Raw genomic sequence first — 24,098 nt, 5'->3', positions numbered from 1 at the left:
GATGATGTCTTGTTCTTTAAACGGAGGGGAAAAATCAACCTACCGTGTGTATCTGTGCCCGGACTCTCTTCTAAAGATAAGTACAGAAAGTACAATGCAAAGCATCTAATCGAGATGCCATTAAACGGAGAGGTTCAATGGATATTTGAAATGAACCACAACCAAACTCTCAACGGTAAGAGAGCTGGACGGGCATTCCAGATTCAAATTGTGGAGGGCGGCTTGGCTAAGAGAAACAGTAAGGGACTGGAATTCAGGAGAATTCCCCTGCCACGTGGCTAATGTGTGACCTTGGGCAAGTCACCTAACTTCTCTGTGCTTCAGTTTCCCCATCCGGAAAACGGGTTCAATACGATTAACTCCCTCCCTCTCAGGCTGAGAGTCCACGTGGGGCAGGGACCGTGGCTGATGTGATTACTTTCAGTCTAACCCAGAGGTAGAATAGTGCTTGGCACATAGTAATCGCTTAATAAAATCTCACTGAACAACAGCAGCCAAAAATCCACTTGCTCCCTACGGGTCAGATTTTGGCCAGTTTGATGATGGAATCAGAGAAAATCCTAATCACCCCCCACAGCACTAGTCCACTAGATAGAAAATGGTTAACTTACACGATCGTTTCTCATTTAAGTATATAGATTTCCGGGGAAGCAGCAATCGATACACTTTAGGCATCTGACGGCCTACATGCAGGTAAATTCATTAAAAATTAATTTCAACCAATGCATAAGCAGCGAATCATTACGTAAAATTTAGATTGGGGCGCATTTTAAAAACTGAATGAATGATTTTCTCTTTCGGTATTATGGTCCTTACCAAAGGCTGGGAAGGGGGTGGGGGGAAACCTACTGTATGTTAGTTGTCTGTTTCCAAGACAAGGCTGTTAATGGAAACTATCCTTCCGGGGAAATGAAGGCAGCAGCGTTAAAGGAAGAAAGAAAAGACAAAACAAGAAACAAACAAAAAAAGAGATAGAATCCCATTTCGGCATCTCGATAAAATATTATATATTCTACTGGGTCATTTCCTGAACCAAATGTGAGGGAAGGACTCCCTCCCCTTTAAAAAAAAAAAAAAAAAAAGAGCAAAGAAAGTCTTGAATATCATCTCTTCTTCTATATTACGATGAACATTCTCTTCTTTAAATACTACAAGGTACTTAAAACTGCCGTCATTGAAAAGTACTGAAGTTACATGCAAAATGCTGACATTAATATAATTTTGATAGAAATGAAACAGTTTCGACAAGCTCGCACTTTGACACCAAACATCTTCAAAGTAAAGAAAAATAAAAATAAAGGATCCAACACCGCAAGGAGGCAATAATGAACTGCTTAAAAGAAGATGCCCCTTCCCACATACAGAGCAAAATAAAGTGTTAGTACCTTTCATCGTTCGAAATTCACCATCAGTTTTCATAAGCCAAAGAAACTGATGCTCTAATCCCAGGGTCATTTGGTAAGGAGCCACACAATCTAATCTGAAGTGCCATTTATCTGGAGCCACGGTAACGTCTTCTCGAAATCCCCACCTAATATTCTCACGATACTAGACTAATACTAGCGGTTCTGAAATGGTCGACCAGGATAAAGTGGTGTTTTTCAGAGGGTTAATAATAATGTTGGTATTTGTTAAGCGCTTACTATGTGCCGAGCACTGTTCTGAGCGCTGGGGTAGACACAGGGGAATCAGGTTGTCCCACGTGGGGCGCACGGTCTTAATCCCCATTTTACAGATGAGGTAACTGAGGCACCGAGAAATGAAGTGACTTGCCCACAGTCACACAGCTGACAAGTGGCCGAGCCGGGATTCGAACCCATGACCTCTGACTCCAAAGCCCGTGCTCTTTCCACTGAGCCATGCTGCTTCTCGTTGGGTATATCGGGTTACCGATATACCCAAAGAGTCTCGACGAATGACAGTTTGGCTAAATGATCAAGGACCAAAACGCAGCTCAGCCAACTGGATGGTCACCAAGGGGACGATGGTCCCAACAGTATATTAGCACTTTATGCCCCAGCTGCAGTTTTTAAAGCAGTTACAATGAAACAAAAAATAACGGAATTCCCGTCTTGCAAAAGTGGAAACAAAGCTGGCTGGGCAACTCTAAGTTTAATATATTACATCCCTGAGCGAACTGCCTTCCCGACGTCACGTTCTCTATGCCACCATGGGTCATTTTAGCCTAGATCAATCGATCGATCGATGGTCTTTACTACTGAGGCTTTACCGTGTGCAGAGCACTGTACGAAGCACTTGGGAGCCACATTCCCTGTCCACAGGGAGCTTTCCGTCCAGAGATTCCATTCTGTTTCCCTCCAGACGGTACGTTACCGAGTTTTCAAAAGGGTATCGAGTTAAAATCCGTCACTGGGAGAAGTAACTATGAACTCTTCTGACAAAATCCTTAAGAACTACCGGTCTGAGTGCTGTAGCTTGAGGCACTGGGAAGAATCATGACACGCCGATGCAACTCCACCATAATCTGATCAAAAAAGAAAGCCTTCCTCCCGTAATTCATAAGTTGTTAAACCCCGGCTCTACAATTTTTTAAATATTCATACCTCTCTAAAAATTCGGACTAAAATCTTGACGTTTTAAAAAAAATATACGTGGGTATACTTTCTGTGCCGCATGACGTACACTGTGTATACAATGTACATACAGTAGCCCACAGTTCAAATACGGTCTTATTTACATTCTTTGTTACTATATTCACTCAACACGAGAAACATGAGAAAACACAGTTTCTGTATCGAAAGAATAGATACAGCGAAATATTACCTTCCCATTCAAACTCATTACTGTTCTCAGATGGAGTATCCAAACCAGCCAAGTCAATCTCCCCGCTCTCATCCAAGTCATCTGACAAAATGGAACCATCACTGTGATCCAGTGTTAAGCTAATATCCGGAGCCATTAATTTTTTCCTCACTTTATTTCCATTAACTTCTAAGGGACAAGGAACTGCAAAGTGAAAAAGGAAAACGCTACATTATTTTATGTCACAGTTGGGACAGATCCAGAGAGGAAAAACACAGCACTGCCGATATTTCGGAATAGCCACTCCGAGCGTAACATAACCCGTAGACAAATTCCGGGAAACCCTATTTTGGAACATTCGAAAATAAAAACCACAGAAGGGCATCGCTACTTGATGAATGAAATTTGGGTTTCTAGGTTCAGTAGGCACTTCTCCGTGCCTCCAGATACCTCCAGAGGTTACCCGTCCACCGCCGCATCAGAGAGAGACGAACTCCTTACCGTCGCTTTTGAGGCCCTCTGTCGGCCCGCCCCCTCCTTCCTAACCTCGCTCATCTCCTGCAACGACCCAGTCCACACGCTTTGCTTCTCTACCGATAATGACGTTGGTATTTGTTGAGCGCTTACTAGGTGCACAGGGTAATCAGGTTGTCTGTCCCACATGAGGCTCACAGTCTTAATCCCCGTTTTACAGACGAGAGCAACCTCCTCCATCCTTAGATGATGACGGCATCTGTTAAGCTCTCGCCTGCGTGGACGCTCACGTCCTTCCTCTGGCCTGAAGCCCCCACCCCATCTGCATGACCGACCACTATACTCTTCCCCATCTTTAGAGTCCCCCTCAGATCGGATGCCCCTCTCAGGGTCCCACCTGTAGAGTTTCCAGTCCTCCACCGGTCTCGGCCACGGGAAGGCCCGTCCGTCCCATTCCGAGCCTGGCCAGTGGCTAGCGAGGGGAAGGCCACGGGTCAAAACTCACGCAGGCCGGGTACTGGCGGGACGGGAGGGAGTCGAGGGCGGGGACTCGAGTTTACTCGGCGGGAAGGCGGCCACGGTAAACCACCTCCGGACCTCGAGCAAGAAAACTACGGCTACGCTACCGGAACGAGCGCGGACGGAGAGCGGGGCCGTCGGGGAGAGCCGCGTCCGTGGTGTCGCCGTGGGTCGGAAACGACCCGACGGCACGAGACCGGAAAATCGGATGTCCTCCAAGAGGCCTTCCCCGACTAACCCCTCATTTCCCTATCCTTTCTGCCGCCCCTCTGCCTCGCCCACTCGCTTAGGGCTGCACCCTTCAAGCACTCTGCTAACCCACCACCGGCCCCGCGGCGCTTACGTACACCTCCTCCCACTTTGCCGCTTCCCCTAGCCGTAATTTTTTGGCAAATCTGTCGCCACCCCCTTTCTCTTATGATATCGCTAAGCACCGAGTCCCCGATCAGACCGTAAGCCCGTCAACCGGCAGGGACCGTCTCCATCTGTTGCCGACTTGTTCATTCCAAGCGCTTAGTACAGTGCTCTGCGCGTAGTAAGCGCTCGATAAATACTACCGAACGAATGAACACTCACTATGTGTCAAGCACACAGTTCTTCCCGACCACTGAAATACGTAGAGATCGTCGGCCGGGAAAGACACGGTCCCCGTCTCACACGGGGCTCCCGGTCCAACTGGAAGCTCCCCGAGAGCAGGGGTGGCGTATCCCGAATCTACTGTACGGCACTCTCCCAGGTGTTTGGTAGAGTGCTTTGCACAGAGTAAGCGCTCAATAAATACCACTGATTAAAGGAGGAGAGGGACCCAGAGCAATGGGAATTACGAACAAAAACGGGACAAAGCGATAATAATGATGCTGGTATCTGTTAAGCGCTTACTACGTGCGGAGCACTGTTCTAAGCGCTGGGGGAGATACAGGGTCATCAGGTCGTCCCACGTGAGGCTCACGCTTAATCCCCACTTGACAGATGAGGGAGGTGAGGCCCAGAGAAGTGAAGTGACTCGCCCACAGTCGCACAGCCGACGAGTGGCCGGGCCGGGATTCGAACCCATGACCTCTGACTCCCAAGCCCGGGATCTGTCCGCTGAGCCACGCTGCTTCTCTTCTCTACCGGCGCTTAGTACAGAGACTGGCACAGAGTAAGCACTCAACAGATACCCAAAAAAAAAAAAAAAAAAAAAAAAGGTTCATCCCGAAGAGCTGAGGGAAAGCGATCGGGTTTTAAGAATACATCTAGGTACCGACATCTAAATACCTCTAGATTCCACCAGCACTGTCAGGCATCCAAGCTAACAGTAAAGTCGCTCGATTTTTTCAGTGGTAGAAAATCCTTAAACTCCTTATTATCAGAACAAATAATTACGTGACGATTTACTCAAGTCTTACCCCGATTAGGTCTGGAATGAGGCTACCTGACTGTCCATTCGAGGATGCTTAAAAGAGAACACCAGAAAGTCCACACGGGGAATGCTTAGGGGGAAAATCAATAAAAGGAGAGGGAAGAGTTGTGTCACGCGTGTTCTTTAGGAAACTCTGGGGTACAACTCTGGAAACACGGCTCCCCAAATCGACAGAACCCCGATGCTACCTTTCATTTGGAAATCGGCCGGGTGGGCAGATGAGAAGAACTGGAAATGCTTGTACTTGCGGATAAATCGAGAGTACGAGTCTTACCAGGCTGGCTCCCTTGTCCAGTTGCACTCAGTGTATCTGCGTCGATACCGTCGTCTTCTGGTAGCGGCCTGGAAGACAAACGTTTCTGTCCGTTACTTTTCCTTTTTTCAAAGCAGAAACGTAGCGACGCATCTCTTGCGAACGGATTCCCGTACGTGAACTTGCAAACCGAGGTGGATTTGGGGCCAGAGGCGGAGGCAGGGGCTACTGAGCCCGGGCAAGGCTGGACCACCCTGCCTGTCTGGATTGTAGTCTACGGCCAGATGACAAGGAGCGGCAGCTGACGTACGTAGCTGGGAGCCCGCACGCTCCTGCTTAAACCAAAACCTGCCCAGAGTTCACCGAATCACGGGCCTAGCACAGCGGCCCACTCCATCTAGCTAAGTTCGTGTAAACTCAGCCTTAGTCAACCAGTACCGGCTAAATATACCATTTTACGTCTTCCTTGACCAGTGTGCGTAGTATTATAGGTTCACGAGCCAAACGACCACGTGGCTTAACTCGCCATGATGTCAGTTACTTCAAAATATTAACGAAAACCGCCCCCCCCCCCCCCCAAACACCTCGGGAATGACACACAGTCACTTCTTCTACGCCATGGGCTCTTATTACTCATTTTAAAAACGGCGCTACTGAAACAAAAATAGGTAAACAGTTGTGGTATTGGTTAAGTGTCTACAGGGGACGAAGCATTGGGCTAAATCCAGAGGAGCAGCGTGGCTCAGTGGAAAGAGCCCGGGCTTGGGAGTCAGAGGTCATGAGTTCGAATGCCGGCTCTGCCGCTTGTCAGCTGTGTGACTGTGGGCGAGTCACTTCACTTCTCGGTGCCTCGGTTACCTCATCTGGAAAATGGGGATTAAGAGTGTGAGCCCCACGTGGGACATCCCGAGTCCCCTGTGTCCACCCCCGGCGCTTAGAACGGTGCTCGGCACATAGTAAGCGCTTAACAAACACCAACATTCTTAAATCCTGGGACGGGTCCAAGATAGGTCAGATCATTCATCCGACAGTACTTACTGAGCGCTCACAACGCGCAGAGCACCGTACGAAGCGCTTGGAATATACAATTCGGCAACAGACGGAGACGGTCCCTGCCCGGTGACGGGTTCACCAACGCAGTCCCTCTCTGTGGGACCGAGCGGGAGGGGGGGGACGGGTACTTAATCCCCACTTTATAGATGAAGAAACCGAGGCCCGGATAAATTGGCTTGCCCAAGATCACAGAGCAGGCAGATGAGGAAGTCGGGTTCACAACCCAGGTCACCGTATCCCCAGGGGTGGCTTTCTTCCCACACCGGGTATCTGTGCGGATATTACGTGACGCGGTGTCGGAACCAGGGGCCGTGAACAGGCCCGGTGCGTATTATAATGCCAGTTTTCCATAATGCCAGAGTCGCGCTCTCGCAAAAAGGCCACTCAAGGAAACCTCTTCCGGCTGCATTCGCCCTCTCCGATGCCGCACACGCGCGCGGAGGTGGATTTCTTCTCCTAAGGCGGCGCGATCAGCCCACGCAGGCAGGCGTGGTCGGAGGAAGTAGCCCGGTCCCTTCACCGCACTGTGGCCAAAACCCAGAGTGAAAACATCCGATATGGCCGTCCTTCTCGCCGACGACCGTTTGTCACGGACGTGGACGCTTACTTGGGGAAGTCTTCATCTTGCCACTCTTCCTTCAGTTCCACCCCGTCCATTCTCAGCCGGGTCTCGATGTCGACGACGGAGTCCGGGGAGTCGCTGACCTGGAGAGGGGACGAGAGAGAGGACCCGCAGTTGGGATTTATACTTCTGTCTATTGCTGTTCTGTCCGTCCGCCTCCCCCGATTAGACCGTTAGGCCGGGAATTGTGTCTGTCTCCTGTATTCTCCCGCGGTCTCGATGCTCTGCACAAATTTAAAACGCTCAACAAATACGACTGAATGAACGCAGTGTAAAAACAAACACATATTCCCCGCACGCAACGAGCTTAGGGGCTCAGGACTGCTTCTGCTAGGTGCTGGGGGGGTCCAGAACGGGATAGAAACGTGCTTGCCGTATCTTCTGCCCTTGTAGTCCGTCGGAGGGCAGGGACCGGCTCTATCTGTTGCCGATCTGTCCGTTCCAAGCGCTCGGTCCAGTGCTCTGCGCGTAGTAAGCGCTCAATAAATACCACCGAATCAATGGATGAACTTGGGTCAGCTACTCGCTAAAGCTCCCCTCCTGTGAAAATAATAATCAACATGACGATACCCGGTACGCGCGTCCTGTGTGCCAAGCACTGTTCTAAGCACGGCGGCAGACACGGGTTCATGGGGCTGGAAACAGTCCCTGTCCCACGGTGGGCTCACGCTCTGAATCCCCGTCTTACGGATGAGGTAACCGAGGCCCAGAGAACTGAAGAGGTGACTCGTCCGAGGTCACACCGGGGGAGCCGGGATTTAGAACCCGGGGCCTTCCGACTCCCAGGCCCGGGCTCTACCCGCTCTTCATTCATTCAATAGCATTCACTGAGCGCTTACTAGGCGCAGAGCACCGTACCCAGCGCCTGGAACGGACCAGTCGGCAACGGACGGAGACGGCCCCCGCCGTTCGACGGGCTCACGGTCCGATCGGGGGAGACGGACGGACGAGGACGCTGGCGACAAACAGGGTCGAGGGGAAGAACGTCTCGAAGACAACGGAGCCAACGCTGTTTCGCACGGGACACATTCAGGTCTCCTAGCAGAGCGGCGTGGTGTTCCGGCAAAAGCCCCCGCTCGGGGGGACTCATCCCGAGGCCTTCACCCGCTCGGACTCCGCGCTCACGAGGCGGGACATCTAATCCCACGCCGCCGCACTCCGTATCCGCCCGGGTTCGTCGGCGCGACATCCCCCGGTTCCCCGGGGACGCCCTAGCCAAAGTGAGAGCAGCGAAGAACGAGAACCGTGGCGGAATCGACCGAATCCTCGTCACGGGCAGGGAACGCGTCTGCCGGTTCGGTCGCGACGTAATAAGGATGACGCCGGTATCTGTGAAGCGCTTACCGCGTGCAGAGCACTGGTCGAAGCGCTGAGGTAGATACGGGGTCATCGAGGTGAGGCTCACAGTTCATCCCCATTTTCCGGAGGAGGGAACTGAGGCCCAGTGAAGTGACTTGCCCACGGTCACACAGCTGACCGGGGGCGGGGCCGGGATGCGAACCCGTGACCTCCGACTCCCAAGCTGGGGCTCTTTCCACGGAGCCACGCCGCTCCCCCCGGCGCGCTCCCAAACGCACGGTACGGTGCTCCGCACGGAGTAGTCGATACCACTGACTGGGTGACTGCCCACGGCACCTCTCTGAAGCATTTCCTTTTCAAATCTTCCCCAGATCTCCCCGAGGGGGCCCCTCCTACCCGGATAAATGCGAACGAAATCGGCACAGAGCTGTAATACACGTTTTCCAAAGTCGGGCAACCACCGGAATCGCCGAAACGCGAATTTGCCTCTAGCCAACTCGGAGTACTTCGGGGTCTGCGACCGGAGACGCTCTCCATTTATCAATCGCGGTGAGGACACGCGACCGGCCTTCACGGTAACGACGACGACGACGCTATCCGTTAATAACGACGGCGGCATCTGTTAAGCGCTTACTAAGTGCAAAGCGCCGTCCTGAGCGCCGGGACGATACGGGGTGATCGGATCGTCCCACTTGGGGCTCACGGTTCCGATCCCCGTTTTCCAGACGAGGCATCCGCGGCACGGAGAAGTTAAGCGACCCGCCCGAAGTCCCACAGCTGGCAAGCGGCAGAGCCGGGATTAGAACCCACGACCCCCGACTCCCAAGCCCGGGCCCTTTCCACCGTCCAGCACCGTGCTCGGCACGTAGGGGAGAAACAGGGACAGGACGGATTTCCATTTGCTTTGATTACGGGTGTTCATCTCTCACGGGGTTTTCCAGGGTCCCGACCCCGGGGCGAAACACGAAAAGGGGATGCCTAGCTGCCTCCCCAACGGCTCTCGGAGTAATCCGGAGACTCGGGAATTAGAAACTGGCTATTCGAAATGTCGTGCGCTGTAAAAGATTGCCTCTGGCCACACTTTTTACCGCTAAAATTGGGGGCGGGGCGGGGAGAGAATGGACGGAAAGGGAAGAAGGCCCGAAAATCCATTCAACATTCACTATTACTTATGACCCGAAGAATCAGGGGTTCGTATAAGGAGTCAATCAGTCAACAGTAACGAACGCCTACCGTCGTTCCGACCGTGAGCCCGTCACGGGGCAGGGGTCGTCTCCGTCCGCTGCCGAACTGTACATTCCAAGCGCTTAGGCCAGGGCTCCGCCCGTAGTAAGCGCTCAGGATTCATTCATTCAACGGTATTTATTGAGCGCTTACTACGCGTAAGCGCTTGGAGTGTACGACCGGGTAACGAACCCTACCGAATGAAATGAACCGTGTGCAGAGCACCGTTCTAAGAGCTGGGAGAGACTACCCGGGGACTAGGTCTCGTCCCCCGAGGGGGGCTCACAACCTAAGAGCTTAAATGAGGGACCGGGGAGAGACGCGTCGGGGGCGACGAAACGCAGACACGCAAAAGGGGTTCCGTCTCGATGGGGACAGAGGAGGACGGAGGAGTCTTAATAATAATGATGTTGGTATCTGTTAAGCGCTCACTCTGTGCCGAGCACCGTTCTAAGCGCCGGGGTAGACACGGGGGAATCGGGCGGTCCCACGCGGGGCTCCCAGTCTCCACCCCCATTTTCCAGATGAGGTCACCGAGGCGCAGTGAAGTGACTCGCCCACGGGCACAGGGCCGACGAGTGGCCGAGCTGGGATTCGAACCCATGACCGCTGACTCCGAAGCCCGGGCTCTTTCCACTGAGCCACATCACCCTATTTATTTGGTTAATGAGATGGACATCGCCCCCGACTCTATTTATTCGCTACTGGTCCCGTGACACGTCCTTCCCCTCGATTCTATTTCCCGCCATCGTCCCCGTCCGTCCGTCTCCCCCGACTCGACCGTGAGCCCGTCGAAGGGCGCCCGGCACATAGTAAGCGCCCGACAAATACCACCGAAGGAACGAATGAGTCCAAGACCACGGCGGAACGCGCCAGGAATTGGGGACCCCCGAAGGCGGGAGAGAAGGGGCCGGTTTCCAAAGGGCTTTCCTAGGCGGGGATGGAGGAGCGTGAGCGCACGCGGGGAGCGGCTTCTATCCCCAGCCCGGCAGGGCCCCCGGTGACCCCACGACGGAGGAAGGTGGCAGTTACCAGAACTGGTTCCGTAGAAACGGTGTGTCGGACCGACCGAGTATCGCTTCCCGCAGGAAATGACGAAAAATATATCGCTTGCGCCCCCCCGATATCGGAAAAAAAACCCCCAATTAATCGAGACAACGTAAAAAATCAACCCAACGCGGGCCCGACATCGGGCAGGGATCGTCTCTATCTGTTGCCGAATCGTCCATTCCAAGTGCCTGGTACGGCGCTCCGCACGTAGTAAGCGCTCAAAAAGCACCGCCGAACGAATATACGGAACCCGACGGCGATACGAACACGTCAGCGCTATTTAAGGACCTACCTGACCTAAATTCCGAGTGTAATCAGCCACACGTGCCGATGCCGGTCATCATCTAATGCTCACGGAGAGGAAACGACGGTTGAAAGGGACTCTCCGGTCAGTCGAAACCCTTCGGAGGTCGAGGCAGTGGAAGGGCGGCGTGCGTATGAGCCAGGATTAGGAGAGGGACTAGCCTCAGACTATCGAACCGTAGTAACGACAACATCTGTTAGGCGCTCACTCCGAGCCAGGCGCTTTACTAAGCGCCGGCGTGGAGACGAGCGAATCGAGTTGGACGCGGTCCCTGGCCCGCCCGGGGCTCCCCGTCTCAATCCCCCTTTGACAGAGGAGGGAACTGAGGCCCGGAGAAGCGAAGCGACTTGCCCAAGGTCACCCAGCAGACGAGGGGCGGAGCCGGGACGCGACTGGGGAGGCCCAAACCCTGCCATTTACAGCCGACGACCTTCCGAGGGAAGGTGGTGCCCTGCGACGGGGGGCGGGATCCCTGCTACAGAGCGAAAAGCAGAAACGGTAACGCTGGCGTTCGTTGAGCGTTTACTACGTGCGGAGCGCTGTTCTAAGCAGCGGAGCAGACGCGGGGCGATCAGGGTGTCCCGCGTGAGGCTCCCGGGTGAGGTGACCGAGGAACCGACAAGTGGAACGACGGAGTGAAAACAGAGGCGGAATACGGGTTCTTCCCGTTTGAAAACGGTCTCCCCTTTAATCACTTCTCATCTCGAGGGAGGGCGGAGGGGCCGTGGTTCTATTTCGGCGGATATTAAGGAGGCCTTAACGGTTCCCTTAAGGGTCTCCTCGGAAATCTCCGCAGTCAAATGACGCCGCGCGTCGGGTTCGGGTGCGGCGCGGCTCGGCGGGGAGGGCCCGGGCGGGGGGGGGGGGGGGGGGGTCCGGGGCCGTGGGTTCGAATCCCGGCTCCGCCGCTTGTCCGCTGGGGGACCCTGGGCGAGTCACTCGACCGCCGGGTGCCGCGGTCACCTCATCTGTAAAAATGGGGATTTAAAAACGTGAGCCCCACGGGGGACACTCCGATGAGCCCGTCTCTCCCCCAGCGCTCGCGACGGCGCTCGGCACATAGTGGGCGCTTAACAAATGCCAACGTTATTAAGTGACGCTCTACGCCCGAAACTCCTTACCAGTGGCTTTAAGGCCGCGAAACGCTCTGCACGCTCCTCCAGCTCCTCCCCACCCTGTTACTTGGATCCAGCCCGCACGCTTCACTCCCCTAACGCCAACGCATTCGCCGTAATGATCCCGTCGGCGTTTGTTGAGCGCCCGCTCCGGGCCGAGCCCCGTTCTAAGCGCCGGGGGGAGACGGGGGAGATGAGGGAACCGAGGCCCGGGGCGGCGAAGTGACCGGCCCGACGGCCACACGGCCGACGGGGCCGGGATTCGAACTGGCGACCCCTGGGGTCTCGCCAGCGACCTCTTGCCCACGTCCCGCCTCCGGCCCGGAACACGCTCCCTCTCCCCATCCGAGAGACGATCGCTCTCCGCGCCGTCGCAACCTTATCGGGGGTCACACCGAGAGGTCTTTCCTCACTAAATCCTCTTTTCCTCCGCTGCCGCTCCCTTCCGCGCCGCCCCGCCTCGCTGGCTTTATCCGCCCCCCCGCCACCCCCCCCCCCGGCACTCGGGTGCACCTCCGCGATTTATTCACGATAATCTCCGTCCCCCGCTCCGGCTCGACGGCTCGCTGCGGGCCGGGGGGACGCGTCGGTCATCCTGTTCCCGAGTCCCCTCCCGGGGCGCTGGGCACCGTGACCCCGGACGCGGCGGGAGAAACCGCCCGCCGTCAGGCGGCCGTAAGAACGGGAAACGGAAACGAAACGAGGACTGAGCTCGCGCGCGCTCTGAGGCGAAACCAGGATCCGGCTGGGCCGCGGACTCGGTCTGGCAATCTTTCTCTCCCCTCGCAACTGTCGACGAGGATGAGGAACTGAAACCTCAAGCGATCTCCGCCGACGCGGTATAAAACTGACCCCCTCCGGACGCGGTTCGGGCTCACCCCGCCGAGCCGGGCGCCCCTCAACAGGGTCACGTCGCCAGACTCCACCGCTCGCGGGAACCGTCCTCTAACAGCCCCCTCCCAGTTCGGAGGGGCGGCGCGTCGGGAAAAATCGGCATCCCGACGCGGGTGAAGCGGCGTGGCTCAGTGGGAGGAGCCCGGGCTCTGGAGTCAGGGGTCACGGGTTCGAACCCCCGCCCGGCCGCTCGGCGGCTGCGGGAGCGCGGCGCCTCGCTTCTCGGGGCCTCAGGTCCCCCATCTGTAAAATGGGGACGAAGACGGCGAGCCCCACGCGGGACAACCTGATTCCCCCGTGACCGCCCCGGCGCTTAGAACGGTGCTCGGCGCAGAGCGAGCGCTTGACGAACGCCAACGTGATCGTCGTTACCGTGTCCGCGTTTACAGAGGACCGGCGTTTTTGATCTTACAGCGGCAGTTACTTGGGCATATCGAAACTGCCGCCGGGAGGGTGGCAAGAGTTCACAGACCGGGGGGTTACGGACATAAAGCCAACGGACCGCTGGGCGTTATCCGGGTCTCCACGGAGGACGACGGGGTTAACGACGTTGGTATCCGTTCGGCGCTCACTGTGCGCAGAGCACTGTTGTAAGCGCTGGGGCAGACACGGGGCCATCAGGTTGTCCCCCGGGAGGCTCACGGATAATCCCCACTTTCCGGACGAGGGAACCGAGGCCCAGAGAGGTGAAGCGACTCGCCCACAGTCACGCAGCCGACGGGTGGCCGAGCCGGGATTAGGACCCACGGCCTCTGACGACTCCCGAGCCCGGGCTCTTTCCACTGAGCCACGCCGCTCCTCGCGGCGTAGTCTGACCGCCGCGTTCGATCGTGGCCACCCCTGGAATCCTGCCCGCCTCCCTTTCGACGAGGGACAAGATCAAAGGAGGGGAAGGTACAGGAAGCAGCGCGGTACGGTGGAAAGAGGCCGGGCTCGGGAGCCGGAGTCGGTGGGCTCGGATCCCGGCTCCGCCGCTTCCCAGCTGGGTGACTCCGGGCGAGTCACTTCACTTCTCCGTGCCTCGGTTCCCTCATCTGTAAAAAAAAAATGGGGACGACGACCGTGAGCCCCCCGTGGGACGGCCCCATCCCCCCCCCGCCCCGCGTCTACCCCGGCGCTCAGAACGGCGCTCGGCACACAGTAAGCGCTTCGCAGACCCCAGCGTTATTATTAATAGGCGCCGGAAGGGTTCGGACAAAGGACCGATCACGGGAGGGAGGTCCACGCCGGGGCAGGATTCAGGGGCACGTGAGGGAAGGCGGCCGGCACGCGCTTCCCGCCGCCGTGGGAGAGGATGAAAACGACGGCACGAGACCCACCCACCCCGCCCGGCGACGGCGCGCGCAAAGGCCGATCCCCGCCGGGTCTGCCGCGCTTCTCGCTCCCGGTCCGGCGCCGTCCCGGCTTTCGCCCCCCGCGATTTCACCATCCCCGCGAAGCCTCCGCTCCGGCGGGACCGAGTCCCCTCCCCGCCGCAACCGGCGCCCGCCTCCCGAGGCTCCGGTTCTATGGCGTCCCGCCGTCATCTCCTCCGGCCCCTCCGCTTCCCGCTCTCAGTTCCCTTGTTCTCCTCCGGCGTCCCGTCCGGCGCAGCCTCGACGACGTAGGGAAGCGGCCTCCCGGCCGCAGCCCGGGCGCCGAAAGGGCCGGGTTTCCAATCCCGGCCCCGCCGCTCGATGACGACGACGACGTCGGTGTCTGTTCAGCGCCTGCTACGTTCCCGGCGCCGTCCTAAGCGCCGGCGTAGATGCAGGGGAATCGGGCCGTCCCACGGGGGGCTGACGGTCTTCACCCCCATCTTACGGACGCGGGAACTGAGGCCCGGAGAAGTCAGGCGACTCGCCCCCAGCCGCACAGCCGCCGAGCGGCGGGGCCGGGGTTCGAACCCCTGACCCCCAAGCCCGTGCTCCTTCCCCCGAGCCACGCCGCTTCTCACTGCTCCCCACTTCTCCGCTGCGTGACCCGGGGCAGGTCACCCGCCTTCTCTGGATCCCAGTTCTCTCGTCGGCCAAAGGGGGATGAGGACCGGGAGCCCCGGGCGGTTCAGGGGCCAACCCGATGATCCCCTGTCGGCCCCGGGGCCCAGAACGCTTCCCGGCACACAGCGAGCGCTTCGGTGCCGTTACCGTCACGTGGTATCATCGCTCAATAGTACTGACCGAGCGCTTCCTACGTGCAGGGCGCCGTACGAAGCGCTCGGGACGGGCCGACGGTCGACGCCGCGCAACGGTCTTCGACGCGAGGGGACGGACGCCGGCCCCGGGCTCCGCTCGCGAGCCCCCCGTTCAGCCCGTGAGCCCGACGGGGGGGGGCGGGGATCGTCTCCACCCGTCGCCCGAGCGTCCGCCCGCCCCGAGCGCTCAGCGCAGCGCTCTGCGCCCGGCAAGCGCTCAGTAAATACGACCGACCGAAGGGATCCCGCCCGCCGTCCGGTGGCGAAGACGGCCTACGGGTGACGCGACGGACAGCTGACGCGATGACAGTGATCACGACGGCATCTGTGAAGCGCTTACTATGGGCGCAGCCGGGATTCGACCCCGTGACCTCCGACTCCCAAGCCCGGCCCCTTTCCACTGAGCCGCGCTGCTGAGGGGGGGGGGCGGGGCTCAGGTCTCCCAGGCACGGAAGATCGGCGCCGCAGCCGGGGAGCCCGTCCACCTGGCGCGCAACCGAGAAAACACCCTGCCTCCCCGCTCTCCGCCAGCTGGCTCCCGATTCCCTTTTCGGCCGGCGGCTCCTCGACGACCAGCGGGAGCACGGCCCGGCCCTTAGCCGCCGACGGCGATTCCGCGGGCGCGCGGTCCTTCGGCCGGCGCGGTGACAGACCGTCTCGCTTCCGCCCGCTCTCCGCGGGGGCTCCTCGTTCCCGGCTCCCGCGGCGAAAAGGGCCCGCGGTTCCTCGCCCGCGTGCCGGGCGTGGGTGACCCGAGGGGGGGCCGCCGTCCGCGCGCGCGAATTCTCGAATCGCCCACTCGGGCGACGACGACGACGTGGGTATTCGTTAGGCGCCCGCCAGGCGCCGAGCCCCGGTCTAAGCGCCGGGGGAGATACGGGGGGGGGGGGGGCTCCCGGTTAATCCCCGTTCTCCGGGCGAGGGAACTGAGGCCCGGAGAAGCGAGGCGACGTGCCCGCAGTCAGCCAGCTGACGGGTGGCGGGGGCCGGGATTCGGACTCGTGACCTCCGCCTCCCGAGCCCCGGCTCTCGCCGCTGAGCCACAGCCGCTTCTAACGGTGGGGGTGCCCGGAGCTGCCCGCGGGAACCGGCCCCGTCGGACGGCGGCGACCGTCTCCACCTGTTGCCCGCCTGTCCATTCCAAGCGCTCGGCGCAGTGCTCCGCACGCAGTGAGCGCTCAATAGATACCACCGAATGGCCCGGACACTCCCCCGGCACCTAACACGGCTCTCCGTACGGAGCCGGCTCTCAAGAGACACGGTCGCCTTTCATCCGACCATCACCCGCGCCCGGGGGTCCGGCTGCACCTTCTTCACCCGTTCGGTCGTATTTACCGAGCGCTCACCGGGCGCAGAGCAGCGAACCGAGGCTCGGAGAGTACAACACGGCGACGCAGAGGGGTCGACTCTCCAGCGCGGCCGCGGCGAAGACACCGGGTAGGATCGGATCCCCCGGGCACCCCGGCTCTATCCGCCGGCGACGGCAAACGCCGGACGGGACCGAAGATCCCCGGCCCCAAGCCACGGTGGGAACGTTAGACGCGGACCCGCCGCGACGGTAGCGATGACGTCGGCGTCCGTTAAGCGCTCGCTCAACTGGGGGGAGATACAGGGGAGGGAGGTGGTCCCGCGTGAGGCTCCCGGTCTCCACCCGCGTTTTACGGACGAGGGAACCGAGGCCCAGAGGAGTGAAGCCGACCTGCCCACGGTCACACGGCCGGCAAGGGGCGGAGCCGGCGAGGAACGGCAGACGGGGACTGTCGCGGGGACAGAGACCGGTCCGTTAAAAATAAAGAAACGGGGGAGGAGGCCCGAGCGTCCCATCGGAAGCTCTGACGGCTCGGAATGTAAGAAACGCGTAAAAGGCGGCCGGTGGTCCGTGCTCGAACCCGGCCAGCGACGTCTTTCTAGAAACGACCTGACTTCCTCACGGGCCAACCTCCCCCTCGGTTCCAAATCCACGTCTGCGAGAAGGGATCGTCGGGAAGCGAGGGGCTTCGGAGCCCCATCTCCCCGGAGGGCGTCACGACCCGCCGGAGGAATTCTGACCGGCGGCGGCCCGCTCCCGGCTGCCGGAGGGCGTCCGGGGGCTTTCCCGTGACGGCCCCCCTCGAGTCTCCGGGAGAGCAGTGCAGGGCAGTTCCTCAAAAAATAACCCTTCCATCCATCCGGCCGTATCTATCGAGCGCTCACCGTACCCAGCGCTCGGGAGAGCACCCTCCAACGGAGGGGGCGCGGACCGGCAGTCCCACGGATCCCAGACCCTCGGGCGTCGAAAGACGGCCCGCGGCCGATCCCCACGCGCAGACCCAACAGGGCAAGGGCAGTCGTCGATCTAGTTTTCCTGGCTCCGACGACTTCTGACTACCGACCTTCCTCAACGCATCTCGCTTCGGCTGCGCGACGGCGCACCCGGCTCCGTTCCGCTCTGGCCCACCTCACGGCCTCCCGGGGCGCTGGGGTACGTGAGCCGGGGAGCGGCCCGGCCCGGCGGAGAAGCGGCGCGGTCCGGCGGGCGGAGCGCGACCCCGGGGGTCGGAAGGACCCGGGTCCCGATCCCGACCCGCGTCCGCTGCGTCACCCCGGGCGAGTCGCTTCACTTCTCTCCCTTCCCCGGTCTGTAAAACGGGGATTGGGACCGTGCGCCCCGCTGTGGGCCGGGGACCGCGTCCGACCCGATCATCTTGTCTCCAGCCCGGCGCTTGGAAGGGCGACCGGCACACGGTAAGCGCTCAACGATCCCCACGCTTACTATTATCACCGTTGTTATCGGGCGGGGACCGTCTCTATCCGTTGCCCACCGGTCCACTCCAGGCGCTCAGTGCAGCGCTCTGCACCGAGTAAGCGCTCGACGGATACTACTGAACGGACGAAGCCTGGAGTTTCCGCATCCACTCTCCGCCGTACCCCGCGTCCCTCCCCCGCGCAACCCCCCCCCGAGCCCCCTCTCGCTAAACGGTAACCGCTGCACGTACGCAGCCCGGTAGCCCCTTCTCCTACGGCATTCTCATTCATTCGTAACGTTACTACTACCGATGACGATGTGGGTATTTGTTGAGCGCTCACTCCGTGCAGAGCGCCGTTCTGAGCGCCGGGGTAGACCCGGGGGAATCGGGCCGTCCCCCGGGAGGCTCCCGGTCTCCATCGCCGTCTTCCGGAGGAGGGAACTGAGGCCCCGAGAGGTGAAGTGACTCTCCCAAGCGCCCGCTACAAAGCTCCGCACACAGGAAGCGCTCCACGGACACCACCGACTGATTACCGGGCGCCAATTAGCCGGACCGGACACGGTCCGAGGGGGGAGGGCAGGTACCGAGTCGTCATCTGACCGCCGGCGAAGCCGGGGCCCGGAGAAGGTAGGCGACTCGCCCGAGATGGCGCCGGGTCTTCGGGACCTGCATTTGGAACCGTCGTTTTGGGCAGAAGCTCGGGAGTCGGGGGTCACGGGCGCGAAGCCCGACTCCGCCACCGCCAGCTGCGCGACCGCGGGCAGGTCGCTTCTCCGGGCCTCGGTCCCCTCGTCTGCAAGACGGGGAACGAAGACCGGGAGCCCCACGGGGGACGCCCCGATGACCCCGTATCTCCCCCGGCGCTCAGAGCAGCGCTCGGCACCCGGTAGGCGCTCCAACACCGACATCGTCCCCGTCCGTCCGTCCGTCCGTCCGCCATCTGCGAGGCGGACGCGTTAAAACGGACGGATGATCTACCGGTAGCGGAGCGAGCCCGCTTCTCCCGGGTAATTCGGAGCGCGACGCAGGAAATCCGAGCTCGGGCCGGGAACCGAGCTGCCCCTCCCGACGACACCCTTACGGGACGAGAGGGATTCCGGCTCCGGGGCTGGCGTCGGGGAGTCGACCGTGGCACGACCTGGACGACCGCTTACGCTGCGGACTCCTCCGGTCCGACCCGCCGGGAGGCCGCCCGCCGGGCGCGGCTCGGAAACCGGCCCGTTTCAGACCGTCCGCCCTCGCGCACGCTTCGCTTCTCCCCCTCCTGCGGCCCGGAGGCGACGCCGATCCGAAGGGTCTGAGCCGACGCGGCGGGTTTTTATGCCGTCGGAATAGCGACGGATGCCAAGAGAGCCTCGTAACGTCTCTGTTGCTGAAGCGTCCGTTCCGAGCGCCCGGTACGGCGCTCTGCCCGCGGTGAGCGCTCGGTAAATACTACTGGACGAACCAAGTGCCCGATGACGAGGAAGGTGGAATGGAATACGCTTAGAGGCGGGGGAGAAGCGACGGCTGACGCACGGGATGAGTCGCGGACGCCGGTTTCTCTTTCCGCTTCTCTGGACCTCGCTTTGAGCCGCAGGGTCTCTCCCGTGTATATTTCATCCCGGCCCCTTCCTCCACCCGAGGAGGTTGTCACGTACACACGCCCGGAGCTCCGGACTCCTCGGAGAGGTCCCGCGCAAACGTCTATGACGCGGGCAAGCTCCCCGTGGGCGCGCGACGTGTGCCTACATCCATTCGGGGAGCGCTGACCGCGTGCGGAGCGCCGTACTGAGCGCTCGGGACGGACGGATCGGGTCCCTGCCCTCCGACGGGCTCACGGTCCCATCGGGGGAGACGGGCGGACGAGGACCACGGCGACGAGTAGAATCGAGGGGAGGGAGAGTTACGGCGGTGTCCCGTACTCTCCCGGGCGCCGGACGCGGTGCCCCGCACCCGGTGAGCGTCCAGTAAATACGCCCCAACGAACGGATATAGGTTTTATAGATTATAAGGTCCTCGCGGGCCGGGAACGCGTCCGTCGACTCCATCGCCTCGTCCCCTCCCGAGCGCTCGGCACGGCGCTCGATCGACATCGCCGACTGACCGGCCGAGGACGCGAGGTAGCGGACAGTGACACTAACGTGGGTGTCTGTTGAGCGCTTACTCGGTGCGGGGCACTGTCCTAAGCGCCGGGGGAGGGGGCGGGATCAGCGGGTCGTCCCCCGTGAGGCTCGCGGTCTCCCACCCCCGTTTTCCGGGCCCAGACAAGCGAAGGGACTCGCCCACGGTCGCCCGGCCGACGGGTGGCGGGGCCGGCATTCGGACCCATGACCCCCGACTCCCAGGCCCGGGTGCTTCCCCTGCTTCCCCACGTTAAATAGTAAGGCCCGCCGGTAGGGGTACGGAAAAAAACCCCGGCGGAGAAGCGGCGGGACGAGGGGAGGCGCGGAGCTCCCAGGCGCGAAGCCGGCGCCGGACCGGTCGAGGGGGGGGGGGGCGCGGGACAAGACGCACCGGCGAGGAAAGGCTCCCCGAAGGAGACGGGACGGCCGAAGAGCTTTGAAAACCGGCCGATTCGAACGGAGGACGGGGTCCGCGCCCGGGGAGGGGGCACGGGACGGAGAGGTCGGAGGCGGGAGAGACGGGAGCCCGGCGCAGCGGGAGAAGCGCGGGCCTCGGTCGGGAGGCAAGGGGCGCCCCGGTGCCTCGAAACCCGGCCTTTCTGTCCGACGCCACGGCAGAAGGGGGAACCACCGAGGCCTCCGGGGGAGAGGGGAAGGGGAGCCGCGGGCCGAAACACGTCGCGGAATACGGATCCGGGCAGCGGAGCCCAACGCCGACTGGAGACGGGAGGGCCGCGGGGCCGGGGGGGGGCGGAAGGGGGGCCCGTTCGTCCGTCCGTCCATTCCACGGTCTTCGCGGAGCGCTCCCTACGTGCAGAGCGCCGGACTGAGCGCTCGGGACGGACAGGCCGGTCACAGACGGGGACGGCCCCCGCCCTCCGACGGGCTCACGGTCTCGTCGGGGGAGACGGGCGGCCGAGGACGCCGGCGATCCGGGTTGGGGTACGACGAGCGCCGGGGCCAGCGGGGCGGGGGCTTGAATCAAGAAGGCGGGCGCTGATCCGTCGTCATCCATCCATCGGCGACTACCGACCGAGCGCTTCCCGCCTCGGGGCGCCGCACCGCCAGGGAACGTACAAGACGACGGAGCGGAGACTCTCTGCCCGGCCCACGAGGGGCTTATTCAGGCGAGAGCGTTCGTCGGGCGCTCGCTCCGTGCGGAGCACCGTACCGAGCGCTTGGAACCAACGAGTCGGCGACGGACGGAGACGGTCCCTGCCGTCGGACGGGCTCACGGTCTCGTCGGGGCAGACGGACCGACGAGAACGACGGCATACGACGATAACGTCGGTATCCGTTATCGTCGCCCCGGCCCACAGCGTTGGCAGAGGGTAACGGCGGCGTTTGCGGCGCCTCCCGGCGAAACGGACTTGGACTGAGCCCCCGGAAAAAGACGGCAGCACAAAAGACATACCTCCCGTCCACCAGAAACCTACGCTCCAGAAAGGATAAAAGCAAATAAATCCTCGCAGGATATCGGCACGGGGGGGGGCGTTCGGATCCTAAGCGGTTCGAGAGAAAACCGGAGAGCCCCGTCCAGGTTCTAGAGATCTTTTCCCCCGGTCGTGACGGGAAAGGGCCACGGGATGGCAAAGTAAATGTCGGTTGGGGAGCATCTGGGGATAGACTTCCATCGTTTTCCTCATGCTGCGGGAAATCCTCAGCGCCTTTCACTTTTTTGAAATCTCTCGCCACTCTCGGGCACGCTGCAAACCCGGGAAGCAGCGCGGCTCGGCGGCAAGAGCCCGGGCCCGGGAGTCAGAGGTCGTGGGTTCGAATCCCGGCTCCGCCACCCGTCCGCCGCGTGACCCCGGGCAGGCCGCTTTACCTCTCTGGGCCCCGGTCACCTCATCTGTCAAACGGAGACTGAGGCCGCGAGCCCCCACGTGGGACGACCCGACGGCGGAAGCGGCGTGGCTCGGCGGCAAGGGCCCGGGCTTTGGAGTCACAGGTCGAGGGGTTCGAATCCCGGCTCGGCCCCTCGGCGGCTGGGTGACTGTGGGCGAGTCGCTTCACTTCTCCGCGCCTCAGTTTCCTCATCTGCAAAACGGGGATGAAGACTGCGAGCCTCAGGTGGGACAACCTGATTCCCCCGGGTCTCCCCCAGCGCTTAGAGCGGCGCTCTGCGCGTAGTAAGCGCTTACCAAATACCAGCATTATTATTATTATTATTACCCCAGGGCTCGCACGTAATAAGTGCTTAACAAATCCCATCATTATTATTACTGACAAACCCTGCAATAATAATCATCACCATTACAGCGTCCGGCACACCGTAAGCGCTTACAGAACGCTCTGACGATAATAATGATGATGACGGGAGCAATGGAGGTGGGAGAGGGGAGGGGGGAAAGGCAGGTCCCGGGGGGGGGTCCGGACCGTCATTCAGTCGTATTCACTGAGCGCTCACCATGTGCAGAGCACCGTGCTAGGCGCTTGGAGAGTGCCACCCGGCGACAGGGACAGTCCCTGCCCAGCGACGGGCTCGCCGTCTGGAAGTGGGGGGAGGGAGACGGACAACAAAACGAGAAGCAGCGTGGCGCAGTGGAAAGAGCACGGGCACTCTGGAGTCAGGGCTCATGAGTTCGAATCCCAGCTCGGCCACTTGTCGGCTGTGGGACCGCGGCCGAGTCACTTCACTTCTCGGTGCCTCGGCTCCCCCGTCTGTAAGACGGGGGTGAAGACCGGGAGCCCCACGTGGGACGACCCGATTCCCCTGTGTCTACCCCGGCGCTTAGAACGGTGCTCTGCCCATAGTAAGCGCCTGACGGATACCAACGTAATTAAGTAGGGGGACATCATCAGCATCACGAGAAATAAAGAGAATGGGGGATATGGGCACACCATCAGCTATCGGTCGCCGCCCGCGTGCAGAGCACCGTCCCAAGCGCTCGGAAGTACAATCGGGCAACGGATCGAGACGATCCCCGTCCAACGGCGGGCTCACGGTCTAGACGGGGGGGGGGGGGGGGAGACGGACGACAAAACCAGCGGCCGGGAATCGGCGGCCGGGAATCGGCAGCCTCGAAATAAATGGAGTCGCGGAGATCCGCACAGCGTTAGTCACTGAGCGCCCGCTGTGCGCAGAGCACCGTCCTAAGCGCCCGGAAGGTAAAATACGGCGATGAAGGGAGACGGTTCCCGCCCGGCGAGGGGCTCCCCACCTGGGGGGGGGGGGGGGGGACGGCAAAACGAGCGAGCGGGCACCGACGGCATCGAAACGAATAAAAAGAATTACGGCCACAGGGACACCGTCGGTCACTGAGCGCCGACCGGGCGCAGAGCACCGTCCGCAGCGCCGGGAAAGTAGACTACGGCGAGGAAGACGCCCGACGGCGGGCTCCCCGTCTAGAAGGGGGGAGGCGGGCAGCGGAACGAGCGGACGGGCAGCAAACGGCACCGAGATCGACGGAACTACGGATACGGGGCCGTCGCCGGTCACCGAGCGCCGACGGCGCGCGGGGCACCGTCCCAAGCGCTCGGAAAAAGTGGGACACGGCGAAGGAGAGACCCGATCCCCGCGCAGCGGCGGGCTCCGGCAGAACGAGCGGACGGGCATCGCCGGCACCCAGATAAACGGGACTGTGGATCCGGGGCCATCCTCAGTTACCGAGCGCCGACCGGGTGCAGAGCACTGTCCTAAGCGTTGGCCAAGTGGAATACAGGGGTGAAAAGGGACGATCCCTGCCCAACCAGGGGCTCCCCGTCTCGTCAGCCGGGTGACCGTGGGCCAGTCGCTTCACTTCTCTGGGCCTCAGTTCCCTCATCGGGAAAACGGGGATTCCCTGGGAGCCTCCCGCGGGACGCCCCGACGGGCCCGTGTCTCCCCCGGCGCTCGGCACACGGTAAGCGCTTAACGGATACCGACGTTGGCGGCATTGTTACTAGAAGGGGGGGGAGACAGCAAAACGAGGGCATCGGTAGCATCAGACGAATGGAAACGATTAAGGCTCTAGGGCCATCCTTAGTTACCGAGCGCCGACCGGGCGCAGAGCGCTGTCCTAAGCGCTCGGAAAGTAGAACGCAGCAGGAAAGGGAGACGATGCCCGCCCGACGACGGGCTCCGGCAAAACAAGTAGACGGGCCGCACAGCAGCCTCCAAAGAAATGGAAGTGTGGATAT

The 24,098-nt window shown here is 60.7% G+C and overlaps 1 protein-coding gene across 6 annotated transcripts in view; it reads right to left on the bottom strand.

Moving 5' to 3' along the window:
- The window catches only part of BNIP2 (BCL2 interacting protein 2), a 38,570-nt gene that overhangs the window by 12,889 nt on the left and 1,583 nt on the right, over positions 1–24,098 (bottom strand). For 5 of the 6 annotated variants that reach the window (XM_039912034.1, XM_029065069.2, XM_029065071.2 and 2 more), the window contains exons 2-4: positions 7,072–7,169; positions 5,433–5,500; positions 2,785–2,967 (exon numbers count right to left, since the gene is read on the bottom strand). In XM_039912034.1, the coding sequence (XP_039767968.1) occupies positions 2,785–2,967; positions 5,433–5,500; positions 7,072–7,169 (349 nt within the window). The remainder of the gene's footprint in view (positions 1–2,784; positions 2,968–5,432; positions 5,501–7,071; positions 7,170–24,098) is intronic. The other variant, XM_029065074.2, reaches the window with a different exon arrangement.

Source organism: Ornithorhynchus anatinus, chromosome 5 (genome assembly GCF_004115215.2).
Source record: "Ornithorhynchus anatinus isolate Pmale09 chromosome 5, mOrnAna1.pri.v4, whole genome shotgun sequence".
NCBI lineage: Eukaryota > Metazoa > Chordata > Mammalia > Monotremata > Ornithorhynchidae > Ornithorhynchus > Ornithorhynchus anatinus.
Note: the sequence above shows the minus strand (reverse complement) of the source record. Positions and strands in the feature narration are given on the sequence as shown.